This window comes from Eublepharis macularius, chromosome 6 (genome assembly GCF_028583425.1).
Source record: "Eublepharis macularius isolate TG4126 chromosome 6, MPM_Emac_v1.0, whole genome shotgun sequence".
NCBI lineage: Eukaryota > Metazoa > Chordata > Lepidosauria > Squamata > Eublepharidae > Eublepharis > Eublepharis macularius.
The window spans coordinates 118,526,181-118,543,681 of record NC_072795.1 but is presented as its reverse complement, the minus strand read 5'-3'; the positions used below and the strand labels follow the sequence as shown (position 1 = coordinate 118,543,681).

The window sequence follows — 17,501 nt, the reverse complement described above, 5'->3', positions numbered from 1 at the left end:
ACCTGCAGGCCCGAAGACAAAGAGGACTTCCAAATTGGATTGAGAGAGGGCGAAAGTGAACGAAGGCCAGGGCAGAGGAAAGGAGTTGGAGGTTGGGAGAGTGGTAGGAAACGACACCTGTATGAAGATTTTGGCATGCGCCTCATACCCTCAGGAACTTCATCCAGGATGACTCCTGCAATAAATTAAAACCAAGATTGCTGTCAAACCTTTAATCAGAAGCTGCTGGAAGCTATTAACTCTTCTAATACAATACCTACTTTTTAATCGAGGGTTGCCATCTGGCCTAGAGAACTATGCCCTACCCATTTAACAGAAGGAGAATGGACTGTTATTTACCTACATGCCATGAAAAGCTTTAGTGGACCATCTCCTCACATTCAGCCTCTATTAAAGGGGGAGGGCCTTATTTTTCTCCAGGCTGCTGGCAACCCTTGTGATCACAGCCTGGCACCCACATACCTGTAGGCCACCTCTCTCAACAGGTACCTGTGCAGGAGCTCCTCAGACCAAGAGGTACTAGTTGTTGTAAGCAGGTGAAGACAGCCAGTGCTTGTTCTCAAGATTATTCCATGGTTGCCACCACATGGAGAGAATAGGCTTCTGGCCAGGTCAGAAAGGCATCTAAGTCAGGTCTACTCTACACATGCAACATATTCAGCCAGGAGAATCCTGAGGTGAACGAATGGGCTGTACTACTTCAGGGGATGAGGTGGTGGTGGAGAGTAAAAATATCACATTTTTAGTATGCCCCTGTGTGAATATTCTCTTCAGATTAAAGAAAATGCACATGGGGAGGTCCAAGCCTAGACTTTCACAGCTGCACTAGCTTTCTACTTAATAAGGATGGGGAACTCTGATAAAGGTAATTCACCATCAGTTGGAAGTGGTACACTCCAAGCTACATCTCAGCCGCCTTGTGTTTTTTTTTAAATGATTTTATTTAAAAGGAGACCTATAGAATGGACAGTATTACAGTAACAATAAAAATAGTAAACCATGCACAATTTAACATTGTTATGAATAGTAAACAAGAAGAGTGATAAACAGTGAATAGAGTATTGCAAACAAAATAAAGATCAGTTACATGAAAATAAAGAGCAAAAAGTATAACACATGACTACAGACTATTTCTTCTCTCAATCTCATTAGTTATCAGCTCCTTCATTTTGCATGTCTAGAGAAGATTGTACTCTACAGCTCCCAGAAACAATATAAAATAGAACTATTTTGGAGGGCTTTCCCATCTTATGGCTAGTTTTCTTTGATGGGGGGAGGGGGGTTGCATAGAATTACTGATTCTGAATGAGTTTATGGCTGGATTTGATTTCAAATGTATATGGAAATATGTTATAAGGTATCATCATAAGCCTCCTTGAGCCACTTGTAGGAGAAAGGTAGGTTAAAGATGAAATTAAAAAGAGGAAAATGCCTGGGGAATAGAGGGGAGATCATTTTGTCGCTTAGACTTTTATTTATTTATTTATTTATTTATTTATTTAATTTTTAACCCGCCCTCCCCACAAGCAGGCTCAGGGCGAGGTACAACATTGATTAAAATACAGCTTAAAATCAATTATAAAAACAGATAAAATACAGATAAAAACAGATAAAATACTGTGCCCCTTTCGGGAGGGAGTGGACTCTCCATACCCCTTTTACAGTGTATGAAACCTCTAAAAACTCCTGCATCTTCAAGGCTGTTATCCTATGAACATTTTCCTAGGAGCAAGCCCCACAGAATAAACTGGGACTTACTTTCTACCGACCTGCTTCAGTTTGGTGTGTAACAATGCAATCCTATGCAACTCTTAACTCCAGCGTAAGCTTGTGCTGTCATAAATCACTTAGTGGGTGTGTGGGCAACATGGGAAAGGTGGCCAGAAAGTAGTGGACTTCCAGTAATAACCTTGCTAGTACTCTGGTAGTCTTTAAAGGTGGCATAAAACTCCTGTTTGTTTGTTTTTGCTGCTGCAGATTAACATGGTTACCTCCTTCTGGCACTATTACCATGGGAACTTGGAGTGTAAGAGGAAGAAAACTGTAGCGCCATTGCCAGTAGAAGCAAGCGGCTCTGACCTTGACAGATAAGTAGTTTGACTCAGGTGCTCTCTTCACACATTACAGGACACGTGTATATATCCTGCATGTAAGTGAATACATCTATTTGTCAAACCCTTTCCAGTCATTGTATTTCAGTCACTGTGTATGGGGAGAATGTGCTACACAATCCTCTCGATATATCTGAAAGGACACATTTTTAGTGGGATTTTCCAGGGCTCTGGTATGCACATACTGAGGATGAAAATACGCATGTTGCTCCTTTCAGACAAAATGGCAGCCACACATCTCAGGGAGATTACATGTAGCACATTCTCCCCATATGTGTGGTGAAGTATAACTAAAAATCTTGATTTACCCATTATTTATACCCCGATTTTCTCCCTAGTGGGACCCCAAAACATTTTATCCTCACAACAATCTTGGAGGTAGGTTTGGTTGAGTGTGTGTGACTGGCTCAAGATCACCCAGGGAGCTTCCATGGCAGAGTGGGATTTCAAACCTGGGTCTTCAACCTAGATCCTAATTGGACACTCTATCCACCACACATATTCAGTTTAAAAATAAAACTGAGGATCATCATTACCCACACACCACACAAATGCAGCCTGAATAGCCCAGCTTCCAAGTTCCGAAGCTAAGCGGGGATGGTACTTGGAGGGAAGACCCTACCACTCTCCCAGCTTTCCAGAACTGAAGTAAAACTGAATTATTCAAGATTTTTTTTCTTCAGATAGGAGGGCTGTACTGTAAGGTAGTGGTCTCATATGCATCCGTAAAAATAGTAGCACATAGTAGTTAAGCCTATGGTCTCTATATACTATTTGTTGGTTTAATTATGGTACTACTGGAGAGTCCTGTTGTTTTATATGCCGTCTTAGAATTGTTTGTGCTGTTTCTTGGCAAATTAGCATTTAAGTATCCTGTCACACTGTTCATGTCCTTAAAATTGCCTGTAATAACTCACACGGTGTAATCTGCCTTGAGTCTCAGTGAGAAAGGCGGACTATAAATGAGTAAATAACTAAGACCACCAAGGAAGTTTGGGGCTGCTACGCAGAGGGCAACGATAGCATCCCCCTCTGTTTATCTCTCGCCTGGAGCGCCATGAGACACTTTATTCATCACCGTCTTCTTAAATGGAGCCCTACAGCGCTCGTCGGATATCACGCCACACAGCAAGCATTCACAACTGGATTTTCCTGCGTGAACAAGACAATCCAGGCGCGAATTACTGCGCTAGCGCAGCAGCTAACAACAGACACAGCCTCATTGCGCTCACGAACAAAACTCAAGCGAGCGTTGCGCGCAAGACCTCCTCGCACGCTGGGAACTACAATCTCCACAATGCCCCGGGGCAACGGGGCGGAGCCGTCGGCGGAAAGGCGCCGAGGCGGCGCGTGCGCAGAGGGCGGCCCGGTCCTTTGCGGGCGGCAGCGGCGGCCGCAGGATGCCCCGCGACAACATGGCCTCCCTGATCCAGCGGGTGGCCCGGCAGGCTCGCCTCACCTTCCGCCCGCCGGGGGGCGGGCCCAACGAGGGCGGCAGCGGCGGGCCGCGCTTCACGGAGAACCTGCAGCGCCTGCAGCAACTGCTGGACGAGGTACGGGCCGAGGACCTGCGCTTGGCGCCGCGCGGTCCGTCGGCGGTGCCGGGCGCGGTGCAGCCGCCGGTGAGCTACATGCACATCTGCGAGACGGAGAGCTTCAGCATGGGCGTCTTCGTGCTGCGCGCCGGCGCCTGCATCCCGCTCCACGACCACCCGGGCATGCACGGGCTGCTCAAGGTGCTCTACGGCACGCTGCGCATCGCCTGCTTCGACACGGCGGCGGGCGGCGCGGGAGGCGGCGGGGAAGGAGGCGGCGGCGGCGGCCCCGAGTCTGCCCTCGGGGCGTCATCGGCGGCGGCCCCCAAGCAGCCGCCGCCGCGCTCGGCCTCGCCGCGCTGCCACCGCGCCCTGCTCCGCTCGCACCAGCTCTACACGCCCGCCTCGGCCCCCTGCCGCCTCTCGCCCCACACCGACAACCTCCACCAGATCGACGCCGTGGGCGGCCCCGCCGCCTTCCTCGACATCCTGGCGCCTCCGTACGACCCCGAGCGCGGCCGGGACTGCCACTACTACCGCCTGGGCGAGGGGCAGAGCCTGGCATCAGAGGCCGAGCCGCAGGGGCTGCCCAAGGAGGTGTGGCTGCAAGAAACCCCGCAGGCGCCCGACTTCTGGTGCGGCGGGGAGCCCTACCCGGGGCCCCGCGTGTCTCCTTGAAGGACAGGCCCGGAGGGGCCGCTGCAAGAGGCCAGGAGAGCCCCCCTGCCTTCCCTGATGATGCCCGCCCGTCAGCCGATGGAAGGCTTGGCCTGCCCAGCTCCTGGCCCGGCGGTCACTCCCTGCTGCTGCGTTGGAGACGTTTTTAAGCCATAGTTGCCCTGACTTCCCCCTGACCGGATGCTTGCCTGAGTCTAATAGGAGCCACCGAGCCACCGCACAGCGGACTGCACAGAAGGGCAGCGTTCCTCGAGAGTGTCTGGAAGCAGGCCTGCACGCATTGCATCCTGGGGAGTTCACTTACTGGGGCTCTGAGAACATCCCGGAGCACCAGCTGCAGGTCTTGAGACAATGCACCTCTGTTAATGTATGGTTCAGGAAGGAAGGCAGACTCCTCGAGGAATCTCTCACCCACCCCCCTGCGACATTTCAAATGGTGCATGTGCAAGTAGGTCTTTCTGGGGCATTGGCTCCTTGCCTTGCCCAGTAAGGCACAGCAGCCAGCTAATGCTCCACATGGGAACAGAGAACCCTACTGAGGCCAGTAATGTCAGTTGCTTCCTGGTGGATGCACTTCCCTTGCATCAAGTTGGGAGAAATGGCTCCGTCAAATCAGGACACGATTTGTATCCCCTTTTCTCTCCTTACAGGGAAGTGATGAAACTCTCCAGTTCCGCAAGTGCAAAGCAGTTGAGTGCTGTCATATTTATTCCTACTTCCTGATGTGAAGATACAGGAGAGTCGTAATGTTTCCCCTTCAGGCACTGAAGTATTCAGCTTAATTTAAAAATACTCTTCAAGCTGTGAACCTTCGCTTTTTCCCTTCGGCTCCAACTAAAAGAATAAAGGCAATAAGAATTCTGAAGCCTGCTAGTTGAGTGCCTTCTGAAAAGAACAGATACTTTCCCAGCAGATCATGCATCCATTTGGTAGGATTCCAGTATGGATTTTGGGGGGAAATTTATGAAGACAATACCAAATGGACTGGAGCAGGACAACATACTTTAACACTAACATTTGGGTTTATAGTTAAAATCAAGGTTTCATTCAGTATTCAGATGCTGTCAGGTTGAAGTGATCATTTCAAAAAAAATATTACTGATGTGTAAAGAGAACGTGTTTTAGATATTAAAATGACAATTCCTAGATAAGGCTGTTTGTACCATTCCTTAATATCCAGCAATGGAAGATTTTCTAGTTGGTTTTGCTCCAAAGATTCATTCACTCTGTGTGGGGGTGGGGGTGGATTATGCAACATGTAACAGATGGTGGTTTTGACACTTGATGGTAATAAGTTTCTAGCCTGAGCCTTCTATAGAATTGTATAGTTACAGAAAGATTGTGGCTTGAGTTTAGTTCTTTTGTTGTTTTGACACCTTGTGTAAACAGATGTCCTTGAAGTAACAGTTTTCCTTTTTTTACTATTTATAGTTACCTTTGTAGAACTTTTATTAAATGAGAAGAAAATGGATTTGCTCTCCTGCTTTGGTGTGGCATTCCTTGCTCACAGTGTGGGTGTGGTGTCACAAAAAGATGCCTTTTTAGTGGATTCCTCAGGGAATCTTCATAATCCTATAGATTGTAAAGTACATGCCCTAACATCTTTCTGATCTAGGCATTTGGTATCTTTTGATGCTAAAGTGCATTAAGGGGCATATCAACCTTGATGAAATTCTTTCCATGATTGATCTTTGTTCCTTTGCTGTTTTTGTCTATTGGCAAATTTAGGTGTGGTTTAATCGTCAGGGCGTATTCAGGTGTTTCAGCTGTACTCTGTATTAATAGTTGTGGTCTTCATTAATGCCTATCAAGGTGATGGAGGAAAAGCAACATCGAGTACTTAATAAGCAAACCTCCATTTGATGAATGGCTTAACTCGCATCAGTTATGATGCCAAGTTTAATCTTTTGTGATACAAAGCTGTGTTCTTGATACTGGGACACTGAAGTCAGTTTGGCTTGTGCTCAGCTGAATCTGCTTCGTCCAGGGGATGTAGGAGAAAAGGCTTTTGTCAGAAGAGGCCTTTGGTCACAGCAATGGTATGCTGAGAGTCCTGCTAGAAGAAGCCATAGAAGCAGCACCTCTATGCGTTCCCTTAATGACGATAACCCGAATTTCAGATTCAGGTAGCATGTGGACTGGAAAACAAGTTTATTCTTTAGTGTTGTGTTTTATTGCTGACAAGTTTACCCTTTAAACAAAAGTTAACTAGGGTTTAGCAAATTTTGATACTGTTTTAGAAGGAAAGGATAGCAGCAGATTCCTGTAGTACCAGAGGAGAGCAAAACTGTTTTAGAACAAGGCTAAAATCAATTCAGATAATGGAAGGATGACTGAAAGGTAGTATGATGCCCCTCAGCTGGCATTGATTCCCCCCCACCAATTTCTCCTGTGATTTTTTTTTAAAGTCTTGAAGTGCAACACAAACCTGTTCGTGGGACACGCCAAATGACATCTGCATTGCCAAATGAGTGTATGTACTCAGTCAGATAGCTGGCAATTCTATCCGTAACCCACTTTCATGTTGAACAAACAGATACAAAAAAGAAGAAACTTTGAAAGAACTGTGCCTAGACTCAGAATCTGCATATAATGAGGTTAAATCTTGTCTTGCTTCTCCTATTGCTCACACCTTACTGTGATTTTTTTAGAGGGATCATGGAATATGGCTGACTGAATAAGATTAGGATCTAAAAAGCCTTGCATGAGAGGGGACACTGCTGCTGCTGGTTTATAGGAAGTTCTCCTTTCTGAGTGCAGCTGCTGGTACCGTAGAGTGTGCTGCTTCAGGGGTTATTCTGTTCTCCAGGAGGACCTGCTTGGGGGGACACAGGAGGGACCACAGTGGGCAGTCTGTACTTTAAGTTTTAAATACATACCATCGTCTAGTAAGGCTGGTTTTGGTACAAACCACAAGCCACGGTATGCTTGTGGGAGGTTGAACGCCTTTTTGATCCCAGACTAAATTATTGTGGCAATGCACATTTTCAGTGTCATTGTTGGTAGTTTAGAGATAATACCCAAGCATATAGACAAGCACAGGCTGGTTTGTGCCACTGCTGGAAAAAAACTATTCTGCGTTAAATAAGTACATCGAGTCTTATTGTTAAAATGCTTGTGCTCGAGTTAGTCTATATCCAAATGAATAAGAACTATATTTTTCTTGCAGGCCATATGAGACCACCTATCATAACATAATTTATTTGATCTAAAACATTACTGGATACTCTTAAACAGCAACTAATTCACAGATAAAGTGATGGTTTTCATATCTAATGGATCGGAGCTCCATCTGTAAAGCCTGCTACAACAGGACTCTTCTCAGTCTTTCTCCATCTCCAAGTGTGCTAGTTTTCTCCATGCATGGAAACAATGTAGAGTAGGACTCAAAAAAGCAACCCTGCACCTGCAACAGTCCTGCCTAAAACTTTGTCCCCTTACTCAGTTTATATATGAATGAGATAATGGAATTGACTGAACCACTTCAAATTGAAGGAAGATGCCATTGTTGAAAAAGAAAAGCAAAATTTCAGTCTATTAGTAATTTTGGAGAGCAGTTAGAACCTTTCTCCTTTCCATGCTATTTGTTTTAAAATTAGCTTTTAAAATAGCAGGCCTTTGTTTTGAAGTGGTCAAGTCCATTTTATCCCCTCCTGTATATAGCATGGGCCCGAGAGCCAGTTTGGTGTAGTGGTTAAGAGTGGTTGGACTGTAATCTGGAAAACCAGATTTGATTCCCCACTCCTCCACTTGAAGCCAGCAGGGTGACCTTGGATCAGTCACAGCTCTTTCAGGGCCCTCTCAGCCCCACCCACCTCACAGGGTGTTCGTTGTTGTAGGGATAATAACATACTTTGTAAACTGCTCTGTGTTGAGTGCTAAGTTGTCCTGAAGGGTGATATATTAATTGAATGTTGTTGTTATTATATTACTTTATTATCATAAGCATGTCCGCTTGGAAGTGAGTGCCGCTAAGTCCAGGTGGCGATTAGACACAAGGTGACTTCTGCAGGAACATGCTTTGGATTGACGATCCTCTTTCGCTTCATTGAGGTGAAGCAATATGAAATGGGTTTTAGGTCTTGCATTAATATCCTTCTAAGTGAGCCTGTTATATTTATCTGTGGAAGCTTGCACTAAATGGAAAACATCAGGCTTTCCCCTTCCATACGAGCAGAATAAGTAGAAGCGCAGCCTTGCAGTTGCTGCTAAATTGCTGCCATTCAGAAACAACCATCCAGACCTTAAGCTGTATTGACCAGGAGCTGTGCAAACTGTCTTGCAAAAAGGCTATGGCCTTTTCTGTCCCTGTGGTGATGTCCTTGCAAATATAAATCTGGTGGATCAATCAAAGCAGATTTTTCTTAGAAATCTTTTATTGGCCTCCTCTGCTCACCATGCTGGTAGTATACCTGAGAGTACCTTTCTCAGTGGGAGAATCAATGAGCTTTTTCATAACTTTTTAGTCAGGGCAGGGAAGGTGGCGAGCTTCATGTAGTCAAAAGAAGGGAGTGGTGCTATGTTCTACCGTGATGCGTGGAAGGAAGAAGGAGTTTAAAGATCAGACCAATTCTAATTGTATGTGCTGTGCACAAAAGCTGTGGCTCCAGTATCTCTGTAGACATTTTAAAACTGGAAAAAATGGAAGTAGCTGATTAGGTTGCTGCTAGTATTTTAAATTCTCCACTGTGTTTGGAAAACCTTGGCACAAGGAAGCTGGAAGTGATAAATTACCAGCTGTTAAAAGTCAAAAGGAAATCCTGTATCCTCTTAAATTGCTCTAAATGACCATATAGTGTCACCCACAGATGATGAACTGGAGTTCTGCCATTTCAGATGCCTTGCGGTTGAGTTTTGAGGTACGCTTACTTGGGAGGAAAAGCTTTGTTGCAATTAGTGTTCCTTCTAAGATAGTAATTTACCCAGTACTTTGTGTAAGTGGCTTTCTAGGTACTCTCCATGCTCTGTGTCCATCTCAGCAGTCCTGCAGGGTACCCACAGCTCTGCCACTATCTGCACCGTGGACAGTGGACAGGGGGAGCGGCTTGTTGAAAGTTACCCATTTGAGCTGCTCTAAACTGGGCACTGCCTGGCTCCAGGCACGTAGTGGGTGTGCTATGGCGTTGTATGTGTGTTTATTGTAGGGAAGTTAGTTGCACGAATAAAGAAGAAAACGCTGTATCTGCATTTGATTGTAAGCGGATGTTGGTGTGATTATTCTGTACTTTTAAGTTTTAAATACATGCCGTCTTTTAGTTAGGCTGGTTTGGGTACAAAGCCACAAGCCACAGGTCATCAGCTTCAAACTGGTTTGATTTGTCGCAGTAGCAGTGGATCATGAACGTGTGGCATTTATTTCAGGTTGAGAGAAAAAGGAAATGGTATTCTAATAAATGAGCAGAACCAGTCCCGCTTCAACATCCCCCCCCCCCTATATAGGAAGCATCAGTATATCCATTTGTTTATTATTTTATATCTTATTTTGGTTCAGGAATTTAGGTAGGTCCCAACCTCTCCCTTTTCTTATTGGGGACTCTCTCCTGGAAGGCACCTGCACTGCTGGGATTTGGACCAGGGCACAAATCTAGCTTTGTGGGCTGGTTGGAGCTTACCTAGTGCTTCTAATGGTTCATGGATAGTTATTTTGCTATGACAGCTTAGATGATTAATGGTGCAATCCTAAGCAAAGCTACATTTAGTTCAGTAGACTTAGAAGGGTGTAACTCTGCTTAGGACTGCCCTGTGATTTCTGAGTGCAAAAAGAAAATGCATCAGTGCCAGAACATAGAGCGACACATCTTACTCATTTTTGTCCCGGACATCAAAGCTCTAGATGATTGATGAACAAGACTGTGGCGGTTTACGAATTCCTGGTGAAGGACTAGGGGACAGTGATCCTTGCAGTAGCCAAGTGCATTGTATAAAGCAAGCAACAATATTTTCATATGAACTTTTGTGAAGTTCTTCTAATGGATGTGTGTGTTGCGGGTGGTGCTATCCTCTTAAAATACAAGTTTTAACCATGATATAAAGGGGAACGGTGCTGAAATTCAAGTCTTGACTGATACACGGATGGGGATCTCCTTAAGTTCCATGGAAGAACAGTAAAATCTAAATATAACAGTAATAAAAGGCTGCATCCTTCACCCACACTTCCATTGCATCATAGGTGGTGTGGTATGGAATCTTTGCCCATTTTTTTCTTACTTTCAAAGAAGTGTGTAATAGTGTCAGTGCAGAGTGTAGCTTGAACATTAAGAAGTGCTGCTTTGCCATGAAAATAGATGAATTAAAAACATGGTGAATGCCAACCACTGCATCTGTGCAGAGCTGCACTGTAGCAGCATGAATGATGGGTGCAGGTGCCCAATGCAAGAGGGGAGCAGAGAAGGGTGCGTAAAGGGCACTGTTGCCAGCCCTCCCCATTGTGGAACACTTTGACAAAAAAAAGATCATACTGCTACACCGGTCTACCCCTATTATTGCTCCATAATCTCATTAGAAACCAAAAATAATCTTTACACTATCTAAGAAGTGGGAGTTTAATGGGGAAGGATAAGAATAAAATGGTTTAGGAGGGATGTGCCGGAATGAATTAGATGAATTCCAGAGAGAAGGTGAAGCACCCCTGGATGTGACCAGGGCTCTAGATGGAAGAACATCCAGGAACACTTATTTTTCTTGATAGTATCATTTGATGATTCTGTCTGATTGGCCACAAGCATCCTCACTGCTTCCAGTTACGTAAGAAGAGCCTTGTGGGATCAGGCCACTCGTCTATCTAGTCCAGCATCTTGTCTCAGTGGCCAAGCAGTTACTGTGGGGGGCCAGCAGGCAGGGCAATAGAGGCTATGGCCTTCCTGACGTTGCCTCTTGGCACTGGGATTCAGATGTTTACGGCTTCTGAACGTGGAGGTTCCTTTTAGACATCATGGCTAGCAGCCTGTTAGGCACATCCTCCATGAAGCTGTCTAATCCCCCTTTAAAGCCTCCTATTCCTGTGGCCATTACTTCATCCTCTGGCAGCAAATTCCACATTTGTCTAAATAAGTATTTCCTTTTTTCTGTTTTTACTACTAGTTAATTCTTCGTTTACCTCATTATCATGTTGTCTTTTCCCACTCTTTCCTGTCCACCTTATTTTGGATATGAAGCTAAAGGCTCACAAATACATGCATATCCGTGTAAGTGCAGTAGACAAAGCCTGCTTAGATGTTGTGTACAGCATACAGTTTACTACTTGCATGAGCTGGCTCTCATACTCAGCTGTCAATCAATGTGTAGAGAAGTCAGATGTATGTGCACGTATGAACCTGCTGTCTGGCATGGAGTTCTGTAAACCATCTATGGTGTATTTGGTCATCATTAAGCAATAATCACTCGGCCTCTGCAACTCTGAATAGCCGCATCTTTAGGCACTTGAGGCAAGAACTTTCTTCAGACTGGGAAGCTTCACTTCTTCACCTTTTCAGCCCCAAATGACTGCAATAAGTATGAGTGAGCAGGTAAGAAAGATGCTAAATTTATGTAATCTTAACAGAAATTAGATCTGTGTTCTCACTGTTTCCACTAAGACAATACCCAATTTTCGTTCATCTATTTACAGTGCGGTCTAGTTCCGCTCAAGACTAGTCACTTACAGAAAAGTGGCCCATTTGCTGTGGTTGGTTTGTTGAAATGGAACACCCGCTTGCATTGTGATGCTCCTTCCACAAAGCCACAGCATCTTCCCTTGCCCATTCTAGCCCCCGAAAGCAACTTTCTCCGAGTGGGCACTTGGTTGGCTGATGTGATACTTTATTTCCTGAGCCTGCTTGAATTAGCTTGCCTTAAGCCATGGAACAGTAATGAGTCAAAACGCCCTCATTTACATTAACAAGTTCTATTTATTGCCAACAGGGGAAGTCCTCGGTACTCAAGTGCTACTGAAGGCAGGGATTTGGTTTACCCACACCCTTCTGTAATGCATACAAAAAAGTTTTACCCATTGACTGCCTCCAGATTTTTTACTTTTAGGCTGTCCTACAGCCTCTAGCTGCAGGTATGCAACCTTAGTAGGCTATGCAACCTTAATAGGCTAGAGCCCAAAGAACTGCATAGACTACCATGAGGTGCCTCTGCTAGCCAAGTAGAGGTGTTTTGCCCCTCTTGAGTAGCCCTGTGCCTTACCACCAATTGTCTCTGAAACTTCCTCCATTTGCAAAAGCAGAAAAGATTGGTGTTCTGGGGGGGGGGGGGGGTGGGAAGCCAAGTCAGAGGTAGCAGTCCTACCTGGGAGTGGATGCTATTGCATTCAGTGTGGGAGATACTTAAAAGTGAACGTGTCTAGGGTCACACTGTACGAGTCCTATGCACTTCAGAGAGAGAGAGAGAGCAATCCAAAATTCACTCAAAAGTCAATACCATTTATTCAGTGGGGATTACTCCCTGGAAATTATACCAGAGGTGCAGCACAAGTTCACTTTCGAACATGCATAGGATTTATTATTTTACTTCATTTACACCCTGCCTTTCACCCCAATGGAGACCAAAAGCAGCTTACATCATTCTCCTCCATTATATCCTCATAATATCCCTACAATGGCTGAATGTGCGTGACTGATCCAAGCTCACCCATTTGGGCTGCATACCTTCCCTGGGTTCACGGATCTAGCGTCATGCTTTTCCAGTTCATAGCCTCTGGGATGATCAGGTTAATTTGGGAAGCAAAGGTTACCTGCAAGTTTTGCTTGATTTAGCAGGAGCACACACACAAGTGGCTGTGATCACTGTTACGGACATGCAGCTAGACTAAACCTTTAATGTGTGAAATTGCCCTTTTTCATAGGTGAAGAAAATAATTTGTGAAATCCAATTGCACAGATAGATTCAGAGCAGTATCATTATAACCCTCCCCCCACCACTTTTTCAGGGGAAAGAGTAAATATGCAGGGGTGGGGGGAGATACAGAAGAACTTTATGAGTGGTGGCAGATGCTTCAGTCTGCAATAGTGATGTGACGGGGGGGGGGCAAGAACTTTCAGTAGGAGAGCTAACAGCTAATTTGCCTGCTGAAAATCAACAGGATGCAAATGTTTCATTTGGGGATGACTGCACCCTGTATTTGGCAACTACAGAATAAGTAAAGTTAGGAGGCAATTTCAACAAGTCTAAGACACCCGTTTTAAAGGCTACAATCCAAGAATTTTCTTGTAGAACACTATGTGTTTTCTTTATAACATCTCCAGTACTAAAATATTGTGAGTTTTGACATTTTGATCTAACCATGGTGTCCAAGCTGTTCCACCTGTTTTATGGGATTTGGTGTAATTCAAGATTGCTATGGACTTCAGTGGAACTTTTGGCATCCACCGTCTCTGAAAGCACTTCGAAATAGTAAAGCAACAAACCGTGAGCATTCAAGGAAGGGAGAGTTCTCAAATTGCGGGTTGCTCTTCCCCTCCCCACCTTCTGGCCTCTATTGATGAATTAGAAAGGGTGAAGCAAAGCTGCAATAACGCCAGGACAATTGAGCTTTTTTTTTTCTTCACAAAACAATCATTTATTTACACAATAGTCAAGGCAAAACCACCTTTCTCGGGGATGGTTTCAGTTAGTGGTTGTGCATGATTAGAATATTTCTGCCTCCTTCGGAGCCAACAACCTCACACTGTCAACACTAGCAAAATCATTTACATTCTCCTCTGATGCTTTTAAAAAAATTATTACTACAAAGGCAACATGTTGTAAGTCACAAAAAAACCCAGTGCATACAAAAATAGAGTTTCTAGAAAAATCCAAATATTAATAGGCCGAAATATACAGCTACACGAAATCAGGGAGTTCAAAACGTATTGTGTGTGTGGGTCTCAGTCCCATCTTAAAAGACGATTAATAAGGCGGCCAATTTACATGCGGCCACTGAACCATTGTCAACATCAAAAAGGCACCAAGGACAGTTCAACACGATTGCATGCATGCCAGACATCCGAGCATGAATATATAGCCTCCCTTTAAATAATAAGTTAAACCTCTCCCATTAGCCTCCGCAGCCCCGGAGGAGGCTGAGAACAGTGCACGTCGCTTCCCAACCGGCACACGCCCCAAACACTGGACGGGGAAAGCTACTTTGGCGGCGAGCAGCCGTTTGCAAGCTGGAAAGTACCTTTCAAAAAGCAAGGAAGTAAGCGGACCAGCGCCTGCCCCGCCTGCTGCCCGGCTCCGTCCTCATTGCACTTCTGTTTTCTGCACGCGTGTCCTTCGCGCTGTTTTCCCAGCGGCCCTCGCCGCTAAGTAAAGGTGCTGCGGCCCTCCGCGCGCTTAGTTGCATTTCTGTTGCTAAGATCAAAACGGTCCCGGTTCGGCCTGGGCTTTGGCTGCCGGCTTCACTGGCGGGGAGCCGGCGAAGCTCTAAAGTGCACAAGACAGTCCTCCTTCCCCCGCTTTCCTTCCGGCCGACGCGCGCCTCGAGTCCAGCGCGCCCAGATGGCGCCGGCCGGCTCCGCCCGAGGCGCGGGGAGACGAGCCTCTCCCGCTTACCTGTTGCGCGCCCGCGCAGGCGGGCGGGCGGCGGCGGGCTCGGCGGAGAGCGCGAAAGGGCCGCCCCTCAGCGGCGCGGCGCAGCGCTAGTCCGCGGCCCCCGGCGGCGGCGTCAGGGCGTGCGGGTCCTGGCGGAGCAGGAGGCCAGCGTGGCCGCGCCGCTGGCGCACAGGGGGCCGGGCGGCGGGGGCGCGGCGCTCCCCGAGGCGGCGGCGGCGGCGCCTTTGCGTTCCTTCTGGCGCAGGTGGATCTTGGTGTGGCGCTTCCTCTCGTCGCTGCGGGCGAACTTCCTGCCGCAGAAGTCGCAGGCGAAGGGCTTCTCGCCGGTGTGCGTGCGGATGTGGGTGGTGAGGTGGTCGCTGCGGCTGAAGTTGCGCATGCAGATGCGGCACTGGAAGGGCTTGTGGCCCGTGTGGATGCGGATGTGCCGCGTCAGCTCGTCGGAGCGCGAGAAGCGCCGGTCGCAGCCCTCGGCAGGGCACGGGTAAGGCCGCTCGTGCACCGGCGTCTTGCTGGGCCGATTGGGGTACTTGCGCGGCCGCAGGATGGGCCGCAGCGGCAGGTGGGCCGGGCTGCCGTAGGCACCGGGAGCCAGGCGGGCGGCCGCCACCCCGGGCGCGGGCCCGTCGCCCAGGCCGGCAGGGGGCGCGCCGAGGGTGAAGTTGCGGATGGTGGAGAGGGGCGTGAGCGGCGGCGGGACGCGCACCGAGTCCAGCGCGCAGGGGAAGGGCTTGCGCTCGGCGGGCCCGTGCAGGTCGCGCTGGCTGCACTGCGGGGGCGGCGGCGGGAAGAAGCCGGGGTAGTCCGCGAGCATGGAGAAGAGGCCCCCGCCGCCGCCGTCGGGCGTCACCGTCTTGGGGGCCTGGTGGTAGGACGGGGGCGGAGGGTAGGGGCCCGCCGGGCCGGCCAGGAACGCCGGAGCGCCGTCCGGGGCCGCCTGTTGCTGCTGCTGCTGGTGGGGGTGCTGCTGCTGGGCCGGCGGCTGGTAGAGCTCCCCGCAGGCGGAGTAGGGCGGCGGCGGCGGCGGCGGCGAGTACATGTGCTCCAGCTCGGGGGCGGAGGGCGCCATGGCGCAGCCCAGCGGGTTGGGGGAGCCCGAGGAGGTGGCGGAGGACGAGGGGGCGGCCGAGGGGGCGGCGGAGGTCGGCGGGGCGGCCACCCCCTGCAGGATGCTGGCGCTGACCAGGTTGAGGATGCCGTCGGCCGGGTAGCAGCCCGCGCCGGGGTACTGCGGGTCGATGGAGAACTTGCCCATGTAGGTGAAGGGCTGGCCGCGGGCCGGCGGCGCGAAGCTGCTGCAGGCGTAGGGCAGCTCCAGGGGCCTCTTGTCGCTCATGTCCACGCCGATCAGGCCATCTGGAAGGTGGAGGGAGGGGAGAGAAAGGCGGCGCGTCAGTGAGGGCCCCGGCCCGCAGCTCTCCCGGAGGGCCCCCCGCCGCCGCGTCTTCTCCCTGCCGGGGCAACTCAGCATCAGTTTGCGCTCCATGCCCGCCACACATGCCGCACCGCCGCCGCCTGGCCCTGTGGCCCTCCCCGGCGACCCAGCCTGCAGGAGGGCTCCACGTCCCCCGGGCCCACGTCGGGGCTGCTTATTTAAGCCAATGGAAGTGGCGCCGGAGGTGTGTGAAATCCCGCGGCCCCAAACCTTAGTCACCGCTTTCGCTGCAACCCGCAACCCCCAGGAAGCCGCTGGCCCGGGAGGCGCTGCGAATGAAGGCGCGCTTAAAAGAGCCTTCGTCCGAAGGGCGTGGGACGGGGCCCCGGAGCAGCCCCGAGCGCGGAGAGCCCCAGCGGCCGGTGCCCCCGTGGCCCTGCGCCGGTGCCCTACAGCCCTTCAGAAGGGACGCAGCCAGCGACTCTCAGTTTGGCCACACAAACTCCGCTCCCTTCGCGCCAATGCAAAGCCCCGGCTCAGTCCGTGGGCTGCCGCTGCCTCACCCGCCTCTTCGGCACCGGCGGCCTGCGTTTAACAGGTCGCGGCAAGCTTGGGCACCGAGGCGGCGGCGGGGGCGCGCTCCAAGGGCGCTCCGCTTTCTGGCCCAGCTGAAGGCTTCCCCGGCATCTCGCCCCCAGCCCGGCCCGAAGCGCAAATCCAGGGGGGGGGGCGGGGGCTGGCTTACCTCCTGTCACACTGCTCAGCTGGTCAAACGGTCCTCCCAGATCCCCATTGGGAAAGATGGTCACTGAAGGTGGCAGTGAGGCAGCGATGTCATCCGCGGGGTAAATGCTTTCGGGGAGCTGGTGCACAAACCCGCCGAGACTGACCGGGACTTTGTCTGCGGTCTTGGCGGTCATCATTTGCTCCACAGACAAGCTTGAAAACTGTCCTGCCTTCCCTGTAGTGCCGTTACTACGCAGGGAGGGGGCAAGTGGGTGATTCTCCTCCAGAGTGAGGGGAAACCAAACTTTCATAGACAGGTCGGGAAAGGCTCCTGAGGTCTCTCCCTATGCTATGGCTCTGTATCAAAACCCCGGGAGTTGCTGTGATGGTGTTGTAACAGTCGGCGTCCCTTGTTGAGCCGTTTTAATCAATTGCAGCTCTCAGTAGATGGAAAGTCTTGCTCTAAGTATTTATTGGGAGGCCGTGAATGCCCGCTACGTCACTGCCCATATAAGGACTGAGGAACAGGGAAGGGCGTGGGGAGGTTGGTCACATGGG

General features: G+C 49.2%; 2 protein-coding genes across 2 annotated transcripts; one reads left to right on the top strand and one right to left on the bottom strand.

Moving 5' to 3' along the window:
* The first annotated feature begins 3,486 nt into the window (after positions 1–3,486).
* On the top strand, positions 3,487–5,771 carry ADO (2-aminoethanethiol dioxygenase). Its single transcript, XM_054983241.1, has one exon. It carries the CDS (start codon positions 3,512–3,514, stop codon positions 4,322–4,324), a length of 813 nt encoding a protein of 270 aa, XP_054839216.1. The 5' UTR covers positions 3,487–3,511; the 3' UTR covers positions 4,325–5,771.
* A 9,183-nt stretch (positions 5,772–14,954) lies between these two features.
* EGR2 (early growth response 2) lies at positions 14,955–17,140 on the bottom strand. Its single transcript, XM_054983867.1, has 2 exons — positions 16,963–17,140; positions 14,955–16,198 (listed from the first exon to the last, which is right to left on the bottom strand). The coding sequence occupies exons 1-2, from the start codon at positions 17,138–17,140 to the stop codon at positions 14,955–14,957; spliced, it is 1,422 nt and encodes a 473-aa protein (XP_054839842.1).
* Positions 17,141–17,501: the final 361 nt, after the last annotated feature.